Source organism: Salvelinus fontinalis, chromosome 7 (genome assembly GCF_029448725.1).
Source record: "Salvelinus fontinalis isolate EN_2023a chromosome 7, ASM2944872v1, whole genome shotgun sequence".
In the NCBI taxonomy this organism is placed as follows: domain Eukaryota; kingdom Metazoa; phylum Chordata; class Actinopteri; order Salmoniformes; family Salmonidae; genus Salvelinus; species Salvelinus fontinalis.
The window spans coordinates 19,599,762-19,619,368 of NC_074671.1; the positions used below are offsets into that span (position 1 = coordinate 19,599,762).

At 41.0% G+C, this 19,607-nt stretch overlaps 1 protein-coding gene across 2 annotated transcripts in view; it reads left to right on the plus strand.

The window, feature by feature from the left end:
- The first annotated feature begins 396 nt into the window (after positions 1-396).
- Positions 397-19,607, plus strand: part of LOC129859169 (5'-AMP-activated protein kinase subunit gamma-2-like) — a 101,813-nt gene continuing 82,602 nt past the window's right edge. The window contains exons 1-2 of one of the 2 annotated variants that reach the window (XM_055928612.1): positions 397-1,002; positions 14,217-14,288. In XM_055928612.1, coding sequence (XP_055784587.1) covers positions 922-1,002; positions 14,217-14,288 — 153 coding nt within the window. In that variant the 5' untranslated portion in view covers positions 397-921. Of the gene's footprint in view, positions 1,003-9,552; positions 9,839-14,216; positions 14,289-19,607 lie in introns of those variants that run through there. The other variant, XM_055928613.1, reaches the window with a different exon arrangement.

The following is a 19,607-nucleotide window of genomic DNA, read 5'->3' on the forward strand; positions in this document are numbered from 1 at the left end:
TGGCCCCATGTATACCAAATTATCACATCAATTGGATACCACGAAATTGGGGGGAAAAAGGGGTAAAAAAATATATATCAAGTGTAGTATTCCATTGAGACCACATGGTGGCCATATCGGAGAGGCTGGGACTTTAATTATGATGATGACTGCGGATCATAAGAGTGAACTGTAGGGCCGCCATATGTTGGCCATTGTAGAAGGATTGTGAACAGAATCAGTCTAAAGCTTATTAGCTGGTGAATATGATGGTGTACGTCAAGAAAATATAATAATTACACATTTACTCAATTATAGGTCAGTCGCTTCCTCATGCTGCTGCCACAACGTAAACACAGCCATGTGACAATTCGGAGCTGCGCGCAAAGCTTGACGCACCCGCTGGCACTGGTCCCACGATGAGCCCGAGCTGGTACCAGTGGCCACTGGCCAACCAACGTGCATGCGTACTTGTCTCTCCACTGTGAAGCGTGAACCCATCAAATCCTTTCTGGGAACGTCTGCATTGGCATTATAATACGACCTTCCTTGTTTCAATTGTGGATTTACTCTTGCAGTTTGTTGTCGTTTGAAATATCAGCGCGTGTCATAAGCCACCCAGGAGGGAAGGCTACATTTTATGCCAAGTGAATCGCATTCTGCGCGGTGTATATTTTTGTCAGGTCTGATATATCCGATCTCAAGCCGACAACTTTCATCAACACACGAGTTGAGTGGAGGAGCACATTAATGCATACAGTACACGGACCTACTTGCCATAAGGACATCTGTCAGAATCCGAATAATGTTTTTGCAGTGATTGTTTTGGTATCATTTACCACACGTCCACTGTTGCCAGTCTATCTAGCACCAGAGTAGCCAAAGTAACGCTTTTTAAAAACGATTGAATGAGCCCAGTTGTTTAGAGAATTCTAGAAAAATATGGGAAGCACAGCAAATGACTCCAAGAAGAGAGACGTGAAGACACCTAGAAAGAAGAGGACGCTTCGATTGAACATGCCCGTAAGTTTTTGTCTTCAGACATATTAATTGGGGCGAAATGATAGCCTATTTACTATTTATGTTCGCTCGTGCTCTGAAGTTGGGCATGTAGCCTACACGTGGGCGGGGTTGTGGTATGTGTTTCCTTCAGTGAAAGATACTGTTGCAACATTGTTTTGTTCTCCATAGTGTTACTTTTGAATGTGTATACAATAAATCCGCGGTAAAGAATGCCTGGCTCGGAATCTGTGGCATATGTCATGCAGAAAATAGATTAACACAACACACATGCTTAGTTATCTCCATATTTATGGGGTTAGCCCAGTTGTTTGCGTTGAGATTCCTGTCTTCATGCTGAGTGTAGGTTACATTTTATGATCCATATTCAATTTATGTTAAGTCCATGACAATAAATGTACATTTTACAGCATGCACAAAGCCTTTGTTTCTTTTCAGGGCCATTATAATAATAATATTAAATCTATAGCCATCGTGACATAACTCTGTAGTAGTATACTCAAGAGGTTTTCAGAGCTTCCTCTTCGGCTGTAGGAGAGAGAATGTAACATCTGTATTCAGTTTGAGGTCAGCAGTCATCGTGAGTCATTCCAAGTCAGTATGATATCAGCTAGACCAACGGCACTGCACATATATCCTGTAATTACACGGTTTACTGCTGATGTGACCGGTGACAATAGTTAGTGGAGAAACTAGGGATCATGCCTCATGATGTGAATACTAATAGGCAATCGATATCATTACTCACATATTCATGTGCACACACAGACACATACATTTACTTATGTGGAGATATATGCTGTCATTATTGTCAGTGATATTGCTGTTATGCAAAATCCCAGCCCTTGAGAAGAGGGATGACCTTCAAATCATTGATGTTGATGTTAAGGCAAATTCACATCATGGAACATTCTGTGATTTAGGGCCCTTCCTCATGGATCTCCAAGCTCAGCATGTGTTATAAAGGAAGTGGTCACAGACAGTTTATAACCAATGACCTGCTGGGCATCCATCTGCACTCCCTCAACAAGATGGTGTTTTATTTTTGGAGCAAAAGAGCAGAAGGCCTGATTCCAAATTGACAAGGCTCTGCTCTTTCTGCCCTTGTGGCCTGCTTCTCAGTGATCTGAAATGGTTGTCCTTGTAGAACTACAGTGTAATTAATGTACAGTAGATCACTTCATCTCTACATTTTGTATACAAAGCTCTGCTGCACAAGCTTCAAACATATCTCACTTCTCTATTAACATAGAAAAATACGGGGCACCAAACCCGCTCACAGGGTTGGTTAACTCTTGAGGTCTTTTGTGTCTCTACCAACCTAAGTAAATCAGCCTTCAACTTGAATACGCCCCATTTTTAGAATAATTTACAAACCTCCTTACATCTTGAACCCCTGGTGCCAATAGGTCAGTTTAGAACACGGCTGAGGGATGAATTCACTGAGGTTTGCAAGTCTTGTGGTTGATTTATGGTGGTGTATTAGAGTTTTGGTTGATTGTGGTAGTTCATTATTGTTGTGGTTTATTGTGGTGGTTTATTATTGTTGTGGTTGATTGTGGTGGGTTATTAGTGTTGTGGTAGATTGTGGTGGGTTATTAGTGTTGTGGTAGATTGTGGTGGGTTATTAGTGTTGTGGTTTATTGTGGTGGGTTATTAGTGTTGTGGTTGATTTTGGTGGGTTATTAGTGTTGTGGTTGATTGTGGTGGGTTATTAGTGTTGTGGTTGATTGTGGTGGGTTATTAGTGTTGTGGTTGATTGTGGTGGGTTATTAGTGTTGTGGTAGATTGTGGTGGGTTATTAGTGTTGTGGTACATTGTGATGGGTTATTAGTGTTGTGGTACATTGTGATGGGTTATTAGTGTTGTGGTACATTGTGGTGGGTTATTAATGTTGTGGTTGATTGTGGTGGGTTATTAGTGTTGTGGTTGATTGTGGTGGGTTATTAGTGTTGTGGTTGATTGTGGTGGGTTATTAGTGTTGTGGTTGATTGTGGTGGGTTATTAGTGTTGTGGTAGATTGTGGCGGGTTATTTGTGTTATTACTGTATCCTGCAATATTTTATTTTGCTGTTTTATGGATTTATTGAACTATGTTTGAGAGTTGTTTGTTCTCAGTGCACCATTGCAAATGAGACTATGGTCTCAATTGGGCTCCCCTGAATAAATAATAACTTTAGTAATGGTGTACCAAGCTCACTAGAGAGCTACTAAGATGGAGGGAAGAGGGCTTTATTGGATTAGGGAAGAGAGCTTGGCTTGGAATTAATCCATATTCTTCAGCTCTTCTTCTTGTTAGGTTGTTTCTGGACAGGGCCTATATGTGCGCCAGATCACCGACCTTTGGCCATACCCTTCAGACAAGCTTGACGAGTTCTACAGGGACTTGTGATGTTTTTACCTGACGTCCAAGGACTGTCACACCTGGTAGTGATAAGGAAAAGTCATAGAATTCCATTGGTCAGGAATCTGATGCTCAATTATTATTGGTGATGACAATAGATGTTCCCACCGTTTCAATCTATCTTATCTTCCTTTGTGCCACTATGCTATTTCTATGACATGCCAAGATAAATGTACAAAACCAAATGCCCTACATTTGTGGAAACGGTAACAAGCTCTGCCCTGTTCACATAGACATGGGAAATTGTTTCCTTTTGTGTTTATCGTTGAATAACAACAAAAAACCTCCATTTGAATAGGTCTGCCTGCGTATCTCCTCTTCCATACGTGTAGGTATACTTATAATGTCCAACTGTACTGCAGTATGTTGACCAAACAAATGCAGGAGTGTTGATTTTGAGAAGTTACACACTGATTTGTGTGATTCACTGTTACGTTAGATTGCCTCATATTGACTCAGATGCTGTTAAGCCTGCTTGACACAAAAGACAAGGTCACTCTTGGGTTTATGTCAGTTCTATAGTGTAGGCGTAAAGAATTCCCCTCTTTCTCTATCATGTGCGATGCTGGGCAACGGGTTTTATACGTGACACCAGACATCCTTAGGAGACAGTGGATCACCATACATCCTTACAACTAGTGATAGTAATCTGATTTGTATTTTATCCATACAGCTATTTTTGAAATACCACTGGCACATACATTTAGCCTACAACATATCTGAGGTATGTTTTCTTAATTTGCAGGGGTATGCTTAAGTGGTTTGTGACTGCTGGGTGGATATGGTATGGCTCGGATAGGAGGGGAAGCAGTGATGTGTCTTACAATGGAACATGTTGGCAACGTTTACTCTCTTTGTGTTCTGCTGCTGGTGATTTTAAGCTAGGAGCAGACAGAGAAAGGGTTATATTTCTTATTAATTGTGATGATAATAGTATTGATCAGGCTTTGCACAGTGCTGTTGTGTTTTTGGAGTGGAGTAGTTGTTTGGTAGGAGCATGGGTTATCTCCAATGCTGGGTTGGTCAATATTTATGCTACTATTGACAGACTGATAATGCATGCCTTGTGAATCGGATGCAAATTTCAGGAGATGCCCATTTTACATTTTGTCTGGATAAAAATGTAGATGTGCTTTTCACCTTTTGCTCCTTCTTACATGTTTTTGTTATTCTATAGAAAGGAAAAAACTTGTTCTAATAGAATGAATGCATGTACACATTTACTTCTCTGATCATACAATTCTCTGTCATACAGTGTAAGAGTACATATCAAAAGTATGTTGAAAAATAGATACATGACTGTATACGTACATATACGCTCCCCATGGACAATGAGTCCACAATGGACCATGGTGACAATAATCACCTCTCTTTTGTTGTATTGTGTCTTGACAAGAGGCTGGTGCAGTATTTATGGCCGTGCCTCTGTGCAAATACTTGTGTAAATTTGGAACGGTGTAATGTTGATTCTGTGTTGTTGTTGGGTTAATTTGCATTGGAAAACATTTGACTGCACAAAATAGTTTAGTTTTTAAAGTATTTTTTTAAAGGGGTGTGTGACGAATCCTTTTGTAAAGAGACCTTTGAAGTTCAGGGACTCTCGCCCGACCAATCAAGCGCCCGCTGAAGTTCTCAAAGCGAGGGATGGCGTTCAATTACAATTGATAATGAATATATGTTGTACTGAAAGGCTGTAGGCTATTTTGTAATCGAAGGTTTTGTTTTCCATACCCGCTGGTATTCCTGTCAGTTCCATTTTAACCAACACAGTGAGGTATGTATGTGTAGCAGATGACGCAGGGGGCTTATCTGCAACTTCCTCTTCCTCTGTCTGTGTGCGGAAGAGGAAATGTGTTTGTCTGTATTGATAGACTTTACGGAAAAATGGACTCGTTTGTTTTTTTTCTTCTAGATGTTAGCAATTGCGTACATGTATATTAGTTTCTCATTGTGTTTTGGAGCTATCATTTCTAGTTTGAGGTATCTTATTAACATAATGTGCTTGAATGTATTTTTTTTACGGGCCTGCCAACTAATTGGTAGTTTAGTCAGTTAAGGTAGCATTAATGCATTGGTTATATGCATGATAATAGCATGTCCTTACAGGATGCAATTAAATAAGATGTCATATGGAGGAAATTGAGAACTATGGATTAGACAATTATGGACTATTTGTGTAATGGGAAATAATATTGTATGTTCTCATGTTGTAGAGGTTCAAACCAAGGTCAAGGTTGTGCCATTTATACTTAGCCTGGGGAATTCAACCTAAAATCCCAATGGAGATACATGCATCTTGTTGGAATGTTCCATTTGTCCTGGACCAAGATTCCCATGTAACTACACATCATGAGGTACAGTGATGCTATTGGGGCAAAAAAGTTACGATGTATCATATTATGGGCTCCCGAGTGGCACAGCAGTCTAAGGCACTGCATCTCAGTGCAAGATGCGTCACTACAGTACCTGGTTTGAATCCAGGCTGTATCACATCCAGCCATGATTGGGAGCCATGATTGGGATCCAGCACAATTGGCCCAGTGACGTCCGGGTTTGGCCGGACTAGGCCGTCATTGTAAATTAGAATTTGTTCTTAACGGACTTGCCTAGTTAATAAAAAAATTGGACCAATTTAGATGTGTGTATGTCTTTCGTTTCACTAGTGTGTCAATATATATTTATGTTGGCTGTAATACATTAGTTCAATAAATACCTTATACAGTGCAGTGGTGAGACATTTCGATAATCGATAATGCCATGTCTTAAACAATGCCTGGTTAATGCTTGTTGGGTAAAGGATACCTGCACATTAGTTGTCTGACAAAAAATAGGTCAGTAAGTGCTGAATTGTCTTGCTTTCAACAAATGCTCAGGTTTTCAGTGATAAAATATGCATTGCCATAAAAATAGATCTAGTTTTATGCATGTATGCCAGTTAAAATCATGAGTGGTCAAAGTAAGGTCAATGGGAGTGATAATAACACATGGCAGCTTTTCCTTGTGTTTAATCAAAAACAGTATTTTGGAGAATCCATCTGTGATGACATTATTGTTTCTTTGCTATGGGGTTTGGCTTGGGGGGAAAGGGGTCATCCTCTGACTACATAAAAAAATGTCAGATTGGAACCAAGTCAAAATCTTCGGGTATATTCTTCTGTTCAACAGAATGCACCCTTTGAATTTGCTCATCTCCAGAACATTCAGATATAGACCTACATCCTACTCAGTGTTTCACAGTTGTAAAGCCCAAAGTTATGGAAACACTGAGATGATGATACAAATTCTGCTTGAGGAACAAGTGTTGAGAAAGCTACTATAGGAGGAGCATTGGAGTCTCTGCCTGATTTTGAATTTTCCTCAGAACAACATCCGAAACAGAACAGTGGGTTCTTCATAGAATATCTGTGGACTTTGAAACAGTGTGGTGTGATTGACTCAGGGTTTAAAATACTTATGAAGAATTCGAGGCGAGGTTGGTTCAGCTTAAACTGTTTGGAGGTTAAACAATCGGCGTCTATTAATAGCTTTTACCCACAATAAACAAAGGTGGCAGTTTGAACTTGAAAGGCTTGACAGACAAAATGCATTGCCCACAGCACAGTCTGTTTTTTTCTTATTAATGTCTTCCAAACTAGCAAGTGAGTTAGTATTCAAAGAAGGAGACTCTTTCTCAGAGAATGACACATCTAGGCTGGCAAATGAAAGGGTTCGTTAAAAAAACAGAGGAACTCAAAAGAATAGAGTCTGGGCATAATTGAAACCAATGATGGAATGGAGTTGAAGCAATTATTTTAAATGAAGGGATTTCCCCTTCAATAACTACAGCTCATGAACATAATGTGGGTCGTGTGTTTTTCAAAGCACTCAACCGATTTTTATTTCATCCACCAAAACTGTATGAAAGCATCCATAAAGTTTTCATAAGCCCTACATAGATGCTTCACAAATTATTCATAAGTACATTCATACTTTATAAAGGGTGACATAAAATTTACCAAATAGGGTTTGGCCGATTTTATATGATTAAATCCAATATCATGATATTTGACTATGACAATATATTGTGAAGTGCAAGACGAATAATCGTGATGTTCAAGACTACTATTTGAACTTTACAACTTTAGGCTGTATCAATATGTTGAAAATTAAGTCTAAATGAGTTAACTAAGCTTTATTTTTTTCGCCATACTAAGATTATTTAATAAGAATGTGTCAATATTACAGTAAATAAGCACAAATTGCACTGTTTGGAATTATCTAGTTATTACCGGTACAGAATGATTATATCGGATATCACGATATTTGGAGTAGCATATCTTAGAAGAGGTCTCCCAAATATCACCCAACCCTATAAAGCCAAATGTGGCCTAACCCTATTCTCAACCTTAGTGTTGTTTCGGAGTGATATTTGTTTCGGAGTGATATCTGAAGCATTTATAGAGCCCCGACAAAAGGCTTTTTACAAAGGCTTAATTAAAAACATATGTTTAGTTTCAAGTGGGACCGTTATTTTACAATAACTGTCATGCCTGTGAATTGTTGTTGTTCGTTCATGCCACAGATTACATTATATTGACCAGATACTCAAGTGGCAACTCTAACAATGAAAATAAATGTCTTAAAAATGGAAGGCAGTCGGGAGGACGCAAGAACAGGTGGGACTATTCTTGCCTCTTCCTCTCTGACTGGGCGTATCAAGCATGGCCAGAGAGGAAGAGCGGGATCACTAGGCCCAAAATCTGTCGTTTCCACTAGGTGGCTTCTTATTTCACCGAGCAAGGGGCTCACCAAGCAAGGAGTTTTTGTATGGATGTCAATCAGAGAGTGTTGAATTTGGTTAACAAAAAATGCAATGGCTTATTTGCTACGTGTGACTTTTTTGATCAACTAGGAGTTCCGCAATGATTCGATTGTTACCAGTGGACTGATATAAGTAGGACACGTGTTGTGCCTGTTGTTCACACGTGTATCTGCCGTCTCATTGGCTAAAATGGTCCCACTTGATCTTGCCTCCTCCATATTGCCTTCCATTTTTGAATACATGTATTTTCATTGTTAGAGCTGCCAATAGAGTATCTGGTCAATATAATGGATCATCTGTGGCATGAAAGAACAATAAGAAAACAGCCGAAACAGTTCGGAAGAGTTTGTAAGCTTCACAGCCGAAACAGTTCGGAAGAGTTTGTAAGCTTCACAGCCGAAACAGTTCGGAAGAGTTTGTGCATATATTATGATTACATTTTGTTCGTTTTTGTTAGTTCTGGACTTCAATTATGATTTTTTTTCGGCTGTTCGGGCACACTGCGTTTTTTATAGAGGCAAGCCGAAGTTCAGAGCCGAAGTCTACGCCCCTTCGTCTGTGATTGGTCAGCAGTAGGGATTCTTCAATAAAGTCTTTGTTGTCATTACCGAGAGACGACTCGTTTTCATGCTAATTTTTTCTTTAAGAAATACTGCACCAAACATCTTAGATGTAAAATTGCGCGACTAAGATGTACTCATTAAAAACGTCAAGATTAAAGATAGATTTCTTGATTTTTTAAAAATTAATTCTGACTATTTTGAAGAAATGTATACTGGCTACAGTGTTTCAAAATGGACAGACAGTACTATTGTCGCTTTTTTCAAATTTTTCAAGCTGAGTTTTTTTAAGGGAGCATGTGAGCACACTCGTTCGGTTCAGCCGAACAGAAGCATGCTGACGCCTTAACAACAGCCACACTATACGATAAAGTCTCAACATTTCTGTCTTAAGTGGTACTTAATCAGCAGATCTACACCCTGTCACGATGAACGAGCCAAGACGTCCGAAAATTGTTTTCAGACCTAAGAATTTGCCCACAATGTAAAATTTGTCTGGGACTGCAAAATCAAGGCATTAGACGGTTACAATTGTACAGTCTGCGGGGCTTAGCCAGTTATCCATTAGCTGAGTCATCCAACTACACTCAACCATAGAGAAGAGTAGGGCAGAGGAACAGGGATTGATGGAGGAGGGGGGGATGAGGAGGACTAAGATCCTTTATCTCTCTCCCCTATGAGGTTCATCAAATAGGATTTGTAAGCGCTTGAGGCAGCACTTTTGTTGACTATCTCATTACAGCATAGCTAAATACTCATTATGCAACACTGGACTAGTCTTGCGCTCAGGGAAAGGCTACTGTTTAGGCAGCTAGACTTTGAGTTGTGATTTTTAGAGCTCAAACAGATTAGCATTGGTTTTTCTCTCGATACTGAAAGGCAGGTTTTTTTCCAGACTCTGCTTTTCAAGGCTGGAGGAGGAAGGTCAAAGTGAGCTCCGATCTTGGGGGAAGGCAGTTTTTCTCCACTTGCCATTCTCCTCTTGCCTGCACGTAGATGAGAACAGGCAGTGGTTCAGAAACATATGCACGGCAGAGGGGATTTTGCTGGTTGTTCTGCACTTTGGGAGTAAAGGTAAATGAAAAAGTGTGTGAGTGTTGGACTGGAGTTGGGTTTGTGTTTTAAACTGAAGACATGCGAAGAGGAGATGGTGATTGGAATGAGAAGAGAAATCAAAGTCCTGTGGGGAATATTTGTTTCAAGGTTCTATTTGTTACTTTTTGCTCGGACTATGTAGTAGCTGGATCCACTGTAGTAGCTGGATCCACTGTAGTAGCTGGATCCACTGTAGTAGCTGGATCCACTGTAGTAGCTGGATCCAATGATGCAATTTCCCATTTTCCATTCATTTCAATACGTATCATTGTTTCTCCCACTATGTTGTAAACCAGGGGTGGGGAATATTGCCCTACAAGGGCAGGATTAAGTGCAGGCTTTTGTTCCAACAAAACAGTAACACAGCTGAACCCAGGATCTACAGATGGAAATATTTACAGAAATGTTGATTGATGTACATTGTCAATTTTACATGACACTTTTCTAATCAATGTCTTGGTTAAAGACTGATTAGTTGATTAGTAGAAGTGGAATGAAAACACAAACACACTGATTCCCAGGGTATTTCATTTTTTTTTTAAAAGTTGCATTATCTACAATCGTTTAATTGTGAAGGTATTTATAAATAAGCATGTGATACAATGTTCAAAATAATGAAATCCGGACTAAGAACTATGTAAATGCATTTATTATCAGTGTGTAGACTTTTAGGAAATCTAAGTGCACAGTATACAATTCAAGCCTTTCCCGGATTTCATTTGGCCTTCAGGGGAGTGGTCGAACTTGGAATTGTATCTTGGGCTGTCCTATTTCTGTTTTAAGAGTGTGTACTGTAGACCACAGACAACAAGAGGGGGTCTGGCACAGGCATCAAGGTTCAACTGACAAACACTGTCTCTAGATTTGAGATAAAGATGAGGTTGGATCTTGAATGAGTGCAAGGTCAACCAACCTGGACCAGCTGGGAACAGCATGTCGTGTGGTTAAGATCGCCTGGTCCTGAGTCTGTTTGTGCTGTATTGCAAACTGTTTATGGCCCTGGACCACTCTGGCAAGACAGCACAAATAGATCTGTGATCAGGGTTAAGATGCACACACTCCAAATATGGTACAGTGGCCTTGTGTGTGTGATACACATTTTCATTTGTTTAATTTTGGATGGACTTCTTAGCAGAGATACTTCAAAAAAAAATATGGTTAGAGGGGGGGCAAAGAGGGGGGGGATTGGAGTAAGAATGAGACAGAAGTGAACAGTAGGATGACAGAGGATGTTTCCCAATATGTTGAATTGATTCAATTCCTCATTATCCTTTCTGTAATAACCACTAATAGATTAAAGTACCTAGTTGATTTCATATTTTTATTTCCTTTTTAGCCCTTTCCTCATGCCAACTAGGGTAAGAAACGATTAAAGACTTTTAGGATGTGGCCAGAGAGCCACTAGCGCTGAAGTTCATCTTTATAGCCGTGATGTCACCGACACTAATGATCTGTAGGATTTATGAGGTCATCATTCATTTGTGGCTGTCATCATTGATGCAATTGGGTAAGGAGCTGGCATTTATGCACATGGTTGGTTCACTCAAGATTGGACCTGTCAGTCAGTTGTCATCGGCAACAAGGAGGGATTTGTTTTTAGGAAAGATTTGTTCTCTTTGTTGAATCCTCTCAAGCTCTGTCAGGTTGGATGGGGAGCGTTGCTGAGAGTCCTTTAGGTGCCTTTAGGCAAAAATCAAGCTGGCTGTCTTTTACTGAGGAGTGGCTTCCATCTGGCCACTACCATAAAGGCTTGATTGGTGGAGTGCTGCAGATATGGTTGTCCTTCTGGAAGGTTCTCCCATCTCCACAGTGGAACTCTGGAGCTTTGTCAGAGTGACCATCGGGTTCTTGGTCACCTCACTGACCAAGGCCCTTCTCCCCCGATTGCTCAGTTTGGCCGGGCTGCCAAGTCTAGGAAGAGTCTTGGTGGTTCCAAACTTCTTCCATTTAAGAATGATGGAGGCCACTGTGTTCTTTGGGCCCTTCAATGCTGCAGAAATGGTTTGGTACCCTTCCCCATATCTGTGCCTCGACACAATCCTGTCTCGGAGCTCTACGGACAATTCCTTCAACCTCATAGCATGGTTTTTGCTCTGTGGGTCTTATATAGACAGGTGTGTGCCTTTCCAAATAATGTCCAATCAATTGAATTTACCACAGGTAGACTCCAATCATGTTGTATAAACATCTCAAGGATGATCAATGGAAACAGGATGCCCCCGAGCTCAATTTTGAGTCTCATAGCAAAGGGTCTGAATACTTATGTAAAAAATAAATAATTGAAAAACCTGTTTTTCGCTTTGTCATTATTGGGTATTGTGTGTAGATTGATCAAGAGGTTGTAACATAACAGAATGTGGAAAAAGGGAAGGGCTCTGAATACTTTCCGAATGCACTGTATACACTGAACAAAAATATAAACACAACGTGCAACAATTTCAAAGATTTTACCGAGTTACAGTTCATATAAGTAAATCTGTCAATTTGAATAAATTCATTAGGCCCTAATCTATGGATTTCACATGACTGGGAAAACAGATACTATATGCATCTGTTGGTCACAGATACCTTGTATGGGCGTGGATCAGAAAACCAGTCAGTATTTGGTGTGACTACCATTTGCCTCATGTAGCGCGACACATCTCCTTTGCATAGAGTTGATCCGGCTGTTGATTGAATGTTGTCCCACTCCTCTTCAATGGCTGTGCAATGTTGCTGGATATTGCTGGGTACTGGAACATGCTGTTGTACACGTCGAACCAGAGCATCCCAACCATGTTCAATGGGTGACATCTCTGGTGAGTATGCAATTGTGTTCGCTGTCCATAGCTTATGCCTCCCCATACCATGACCCCACCACCAACATGGGGCACTCTGTTCACAACATTGACATCAGCAAACCGCTTGCCCACACGATGCCATACACACTGTCTGCCATCTGCCCGGTACAGTTGGAGATGGCTTACGGTAGAGAAATGAAAATTAATTTATCTGGCAACAGCTCTGGTGGATATTGCATCCAATTGCATGCTCCCTGAACTTAAGACTGTGGCATTGTGTTGTGTGACCAAACTGCACATTTTAGAGTGGCCTTTGATTGTCCCCAGCACAAGGTCCACCTGTGTAATGATCATGCTGTTTAATCATCTTCTTGATATGCCACACCTGTCAGGTGGATGGATTATCTTGGCAAAGGAGAAATGCTCACTAAAAGGGATGTAAAGAAATGTGTGAACAACATTTCAGAGAAATAAGATTTATGTGTGTATGGAACATTTGTGGGAGCTTGGGACCACTACATGTTGCGTTCATATTTTTGTTCAGTGTACAAGGGGTACCAGTACAGAGTCACTGTGCCAGGGTACGAGGTAATTGAGGTAGATATGTACATATAACTAGGAATAAAGTTACAGATAGTAAACAGTAGCAGCAGTGTATGTGATGAGTCGATGCAAATAGTCCGGGTAGCTATTTAACTAACTACTTATCACCTTATGGCTTGGTGGTAGACGTTGTTCAGGGTCCTGTTGGTTCCAGTCTTGTTGCATTGGTTCCACTTGGCATACGGTAGCAGAGAGAACAGTCTATGACTTGGACCAACACTTAACATGTTGCGTTTATATTTTTGTTCAGTGTAAATTAACTATTTTTATATATATAAACCGTTTCTAGTTAGAAGCTGAAATCAATGGCCTTGTTCTTTTTGTCTTGAGGTGTCAATTATTATTCTGGTCCCAGATCTGTGTGTGCTTTCATGCCAACTCCTATGGTCATTGGCGTGACAAGGCTGTACAAACAAATCTGGGACCAGGCTAGCCAAGTTAAAGCTTTCTGGAGAAGTGTTCAAGGCAGGTACTCCCTTTGTACTTGGCAGTGAAAGGAGAGAAGGATAGTTCCATTTGATGGAGTAAAATGATGACGGGTATCAGGAGAAACCATGACAGTTAGGTGGGGGAGAGATGAAAGGCAGTCACTTTCTCATGGAATTGGGTTTCAAAGAACCGGTTTTAACATTGCACATCTGAAGGTGATTGTTGGAGGTCATTGTCATTAACACAAACAAGATCTTGGGAACTGAGTGTGTGCTTCTAAAGTCAACTCTCTGATTTAGATGATCATAGAGATTATATTATTAGATACTGTATTAGATTACGTTTTTATGATGTTATATGCAGTAGATGCTTATGGAATCAAATGTTATGTTATACAAACGGTGGAAAAAGGATTCTGGCTTTGCTGATAAATTATTTGTGAAGGCAGTGTTTTCTTTGCGGGGGTGGTGGGAGGCGGGGCTGCCATGAGTCCAATACTAATGCCAATGTTTATCTAACGCCGGCGTTCTCTCTTTGATCTACAGGACCTCGGCTCGTTTGCCATGCCCTTCTTGGAGGGAGATGCCGACCATGTGGACAAGGCCGACATACAGAAGGTACAGTGATGTCCCAAACCCGGCACACCCTCACCACTACCAGTGTGCTCTGGGAAAATATCAATATTTTTTTATATTTTCAGCTGTTCATATCGACTATTGAGAATACAGCGATGGATGGGGTTCATTTATAGACTGATGGTCTAGTCTAGATGTGCTTCAGCCAACTCTTGTGTTTTTTTCAACAATATAGTGATATAGTTGGCTACAGTACTTACAGTTTGGGTCCAGGCTAGGGTTCATCACAAAGGCCATAATTTGGTCAGTGCTGTTTTGTGTGAGGGAAATGTCACCAATAGCCTCCTGCTGAGTGATTTTGCACTGTTGCGCAATAATGGCACATTTGACATTTAACTCTTATCCAGAGCGACTCATCCAGAGCGACTCATATAAATTAAAAGCATCCCCATCGCAATTAACATAGTTTTGATTAAAACCTTATCTTTTAATTTTAATCATTACCATATTAAAATGCCATCTCATAATTGTACGCCTACTGTAGCTCCAGCGGGGATTGCAGCACTGACATTGGCTTTTGGTCTCTATTTAAAGTCGGGGAATGGCCCTAACTTCACCCTGAGCTAAACCCCATGACACCTTTGATCGGATGAGTGCTCTGTGGGGATAATGGGGTGAGTCACACTGATGACATAAGCCGAGCCAGACCTGGCAATCAAGAGTTCTGGTGCGTCATCTGGTTAGAGCAGGACTTGAGCGTTTTGGTGCTGAGTCATCTGGTTAGAGCAGGGCCTGAGAGTTCTGGTGCTGACCAGTGGCGTAGCCAGAAATAAGTTGCCATGGGGCAAAGAGAAAAATGTGCAGTTTTATAGCTAATCTCATGCTATTCTGCAGATTTTGCCATGGGGCAGAGAGAAAATGTTGCGTTTTTAAAGGGAATTAAAACAGGAAAATGGTTGTGTTGACTGTGATAAAAGCACTGGATTATGAGCTGTCTTGTTTGCTAAATTACAAATGAAATAGGTGCATATAGCCATAGAAGCACAGTGACATTATGCCTCAATGCAGTCATATTCTTGGCTTGGCATATTGGTGTGGCTTTCAGTTAGTTCTTTTTGGCAACCCATCCCGTGAGAGTGAATGTCATTCTGTTCTGTTATATTTTATCAAATCTGACTAACCCAGCTTGCTATGAATTCTATCTGATGGTGTTTGTATGTTTAGGTAAAAAGACAAATAATGTCCAGTTGGGAATACTAACTAGGTTTCCATCCAACCTTTTTATTAGAGTAAAGTAAACTCAGCAAAAAAATAAACGTCCTCTCACTGTCAACTGCGTTTATTTTCAGCAAACTTAACATGTGTAAATATTTGTTTGAACTTAACAAGATTCAACTACTGAGACATAAACTGAACAAGTTCCACTGACATGTGACTAACAGAAATGGAATCATGTGTCCCTGAACAAAGGGGGGGGGGGTCCAAAATCAAAAGTAACAATCATTATCTGGTGTGGCCACCAGCTGCATTAAGTACTGCAGTGAATCTCCTCCTCATGGACTGTACCAGATTTGCTGTTTTGCTTCTTGCTGTGAGATGTTACCCCACTCTTTCACTAAGGCACCTGCAAGTTCCCGGACATTTCTGGGGGGAATGGCCCTAGCCCTCACCCTCCGATCCAACAGGTCCCAGATGTGCTCAATGGGATTGAGATCTGGGCTCTTCACTGGCCATGGCAGAACACTGACATTCCTGTCTTGCAGGAAATCACACACAGAACGAGCAGTGTGGCTGGTGGCATTGTCATGCTGGAGGGTCATGTCAGGATGAGCCTGCAGGAAGGGTACCACATGAGAGAGGAGGATGACTTCTCTGTAACGCACAGCGTTGAGATTGCCTGCAATGACAACAAGCTCAGTCCGATGAGACACACCGCCTCAGACCATGATGGACCCTCCACCTCCAAATCGATCCTGCTCCAGAGTACAGGCCTCGGTGTAACGCTCATTCCTTCGACGATAAACGCGAATCTGACCATCACCCCTGGTGAGACAAAACCGCGACTCGTCAGTGAAGAGCACTTTTTACCTGTCCTGTCTGGTCCAGCGACAGTGGGTTTGTGCCCATAGGTGACGTTGTTGCCGGTGATGTCTGGTGAGGACCTGCCTCACGACAGGCCTACAAGCCCTCAGTTCAGCCTCTCTCAGCCTATTGCGGACAGTCTGAGCACTGATGGAGGGATTGTGCGTTCCTGGTATAACTCGGGCAGTTGTTGTTGCCATCCTGTACCTGTACCTGTCCCGCAGGTGTGATGTTCGGATGTACCGATCCTGTGCAGGTGTTGTTACACGTGGTCTGCCACTACGAGGATGATCAGCTGTCTGTTCTGCCTCCCTGTAGTGCTGTCGTAGGCGTCTCACAGTACAAACTTTGCAATTTATTGCCCTGGCCACATCTGCAGTCCTCATGCCTCCTTGTAGCATGCGTAAGGCACGTTCACGCAGATGAGCAGGGTCCATGGACATCTTCATTTTGGTGTTTCAGACTCAGTAGAAAGTCCTCTTTAGTGTCCTAAGTTTTCATAACTGTGACCTTAATTGCCTACCGTCTGTAAGCTGTTAGTGTCTTAACGACCGTTCCAAAGGTCCATGTTCATTAATTGTTTATGGTTCATTGAACAAGCATGGGAAACAGTTTTTTTACCCTTTACAATGAAGATCGTGACGCTATACAACTAGCGCTGACAGGCAACTAAATAAAGACAAGATCTCACAAACACAAATGAGGAAATGGCTACCTAAATATGATCCCCAATCAGAGACAACGATAAATAGCTGCCTCTGATTGGGAACCATATCAGGCCACCATAGAAATACAAAAACATCTAGATGACCCACCCAAGTCACTATCACGGCCCAACCAACACAGAGAAAAAACTGCTTACTATGGTCAGGGCGTGACACAGACTTTTATCCGCAACATAGTGTCGTCCGGGTTTGGCCGAGGTAGGCCGTCATTGTAAATAATAATTTGTTCTGAACTGACTTGCCTAGTTAAATAAAGGTTAAATAAAAAATAAAAAGTACATTTTGATGGAATGACATCTCTGGTGGGAAAATGCTCATATTGTTTTTATGCAGATTTTAAAATATTCAAATGAAAATCCGTCACCAATTAGATGGAAACCTAGTTAGTGACAAGTAAAGAGCATAATATATATTTTATTTATTTGATTGGGTGGGCCTGGCTCCCAAGTGTGTATGCCCCTGGTGCTGACGAAGGTGGCCTCGATCTGAACCTTCACACACAAACTCACAAGACTCACTTGCACAATCTGATATGTGCATGTGCATGCACACGCACTGTACATTTTCAAATTAAGAATGTGGCAGAGACGTCATCAGGAGACATGTTACAGCAGGCCTACCTGTCAATAAAGGGACTGTAGATTCCCCTGTTGCCATGCGGAGATGGATGTCTCTACATTTGGCATTGTTCCCAATCTAATCAATAATCTCATTCACACCCGATTCTGCAAATGGCAGTGTCCTCATTTAAGTGTTTCCATTATTATTCTTAATTTGATAAAGCTACACTCTGTTCTAATAACCTGGTTTTGAATGAAGTCTTTAACTCTTTGTGTTGTTGAACCTACTGTTATAGAATGTCATCCATTAACAATGTATTGGCAGTCTATCCCCTACATTATGTTCCAGACTGGGGGTAAAAGCTTCAAAGAAACAGCTTCAAAGAAACATCCTCGCACCAATAGGATCAATTGAAATCAATAGAAGCCAAACTATTTTAAGTGGATGGCAAGAAAGGTCTTGCCTGTACAATGCTGGATGAAACACTGTTGTATGGTAGACCTATACATTTCCTGCTCCATTGTTTTGTTGCCTGAGGGAAGGTGCGTGTGTTGGAATGTTAACAACAGAAAGAGCACTGCTAGTGGTTCCCTTCTAATGCAGTGTTTGTTTGGCTCAAGAGTTAGGTCTTACCTCAGACAGAATCTTCTCTGTCGCCCTGCGTCTCTCACCTTGGAGCATGAAGGTCGGACCCTTTTTTCCTGGTTTTGTAGCAGAAGCTACAGGGCCGACAGTGAATCAGGAAAAAAACAAGATAACCAGTGAAGGCTGTTGAAAAAGATAAGCTGATAGCTTTCAAGGAAATGGAGTGTAGTAGATCACATTTATTCATTTCCCTTTGTTGATTTCCTCCCAAGGTTTTAGTACATTTATTACGTATCCTGTTTTATTCCCATACTGACTGTTGTACCCCGAGTTGCTGAACTGTACATGATACACAATAATAGGTTTATAATAAATAAAGCCCAAGCATTGTTTCTCATATTTTTCCAGATTGTTATTTTCACAATCAGACTAGCTCTGAAAAAGATCTGATGGGAAAAGATCTGATATGATTGGTCAAAAGAACAATTAGTGGAAGGAATATCAGAATTGGGCTTCCTGCGTCAAGGCAGCCCTAGTGGCTTACATTCCAAAAGTAGCACTACAAGAATGAGCAGTCCATTCAAACTACACTCACCTTTTCTTGGTAACATTTTCTTCATATGTATAATTTTAAATCTCTACATTCTTACTGCATGGCTTAAAAGCTTTGTATATGATTTGATGCAACGCTGAAGCCATCTGTGTCCATATGCATATTCATATTTATAAAGGTTGAGTCACTCCTCACATTGATTATGCTGGGTGAATCTTCTCAGCAGCCTTTGGCTCTCATCTGATAATAATAATGGACTATATTTGCCCTCAAGTCAAAACTGCTTGAACGTTTGTAATTATTCAGCGAAGACCTGAAATACATTTCTGGGAATCATCTTGATATTCCAGACACTCTCAAACAGTGAAACTACACTCTGCAATATATCACCTAGGAGAAAGCACAACAGACTGTTTTCATTGCATCTCTAACTCTATTGTTTACTGAAAGGAGCAAATTTCCAGTATTTTCTATCAGTTTTAAGCACAAATTCTTATTTACAATGACGGCCAACCCCAGACAATGCTGGGCTAATTGTGCGCCGCCCTATGGGACTCCCAATCACGGCCGTATGTGATGCTGCCTGGATACGAACCAGGTACTTTGACGCCTCTTGCACTGAGATGCAGTGTCTAGACCACTGCGCCACTCGGGAGCCTTACAGTAGACCTTTTTGGCACGTAAATTCATATGTTCAATTATTTCAAGAAGGTCCCAGATTAAGGGTTCATAGTGTTACTAGTAACCAGTTTTCTATCTGACGAGGAAAACATTACAAGGAACTTATAAATCAGGACAGTATACTTTTGACATTGAATCAATTATTTTGGCTTTGCAAAGTCCTGCCTTTGAGCA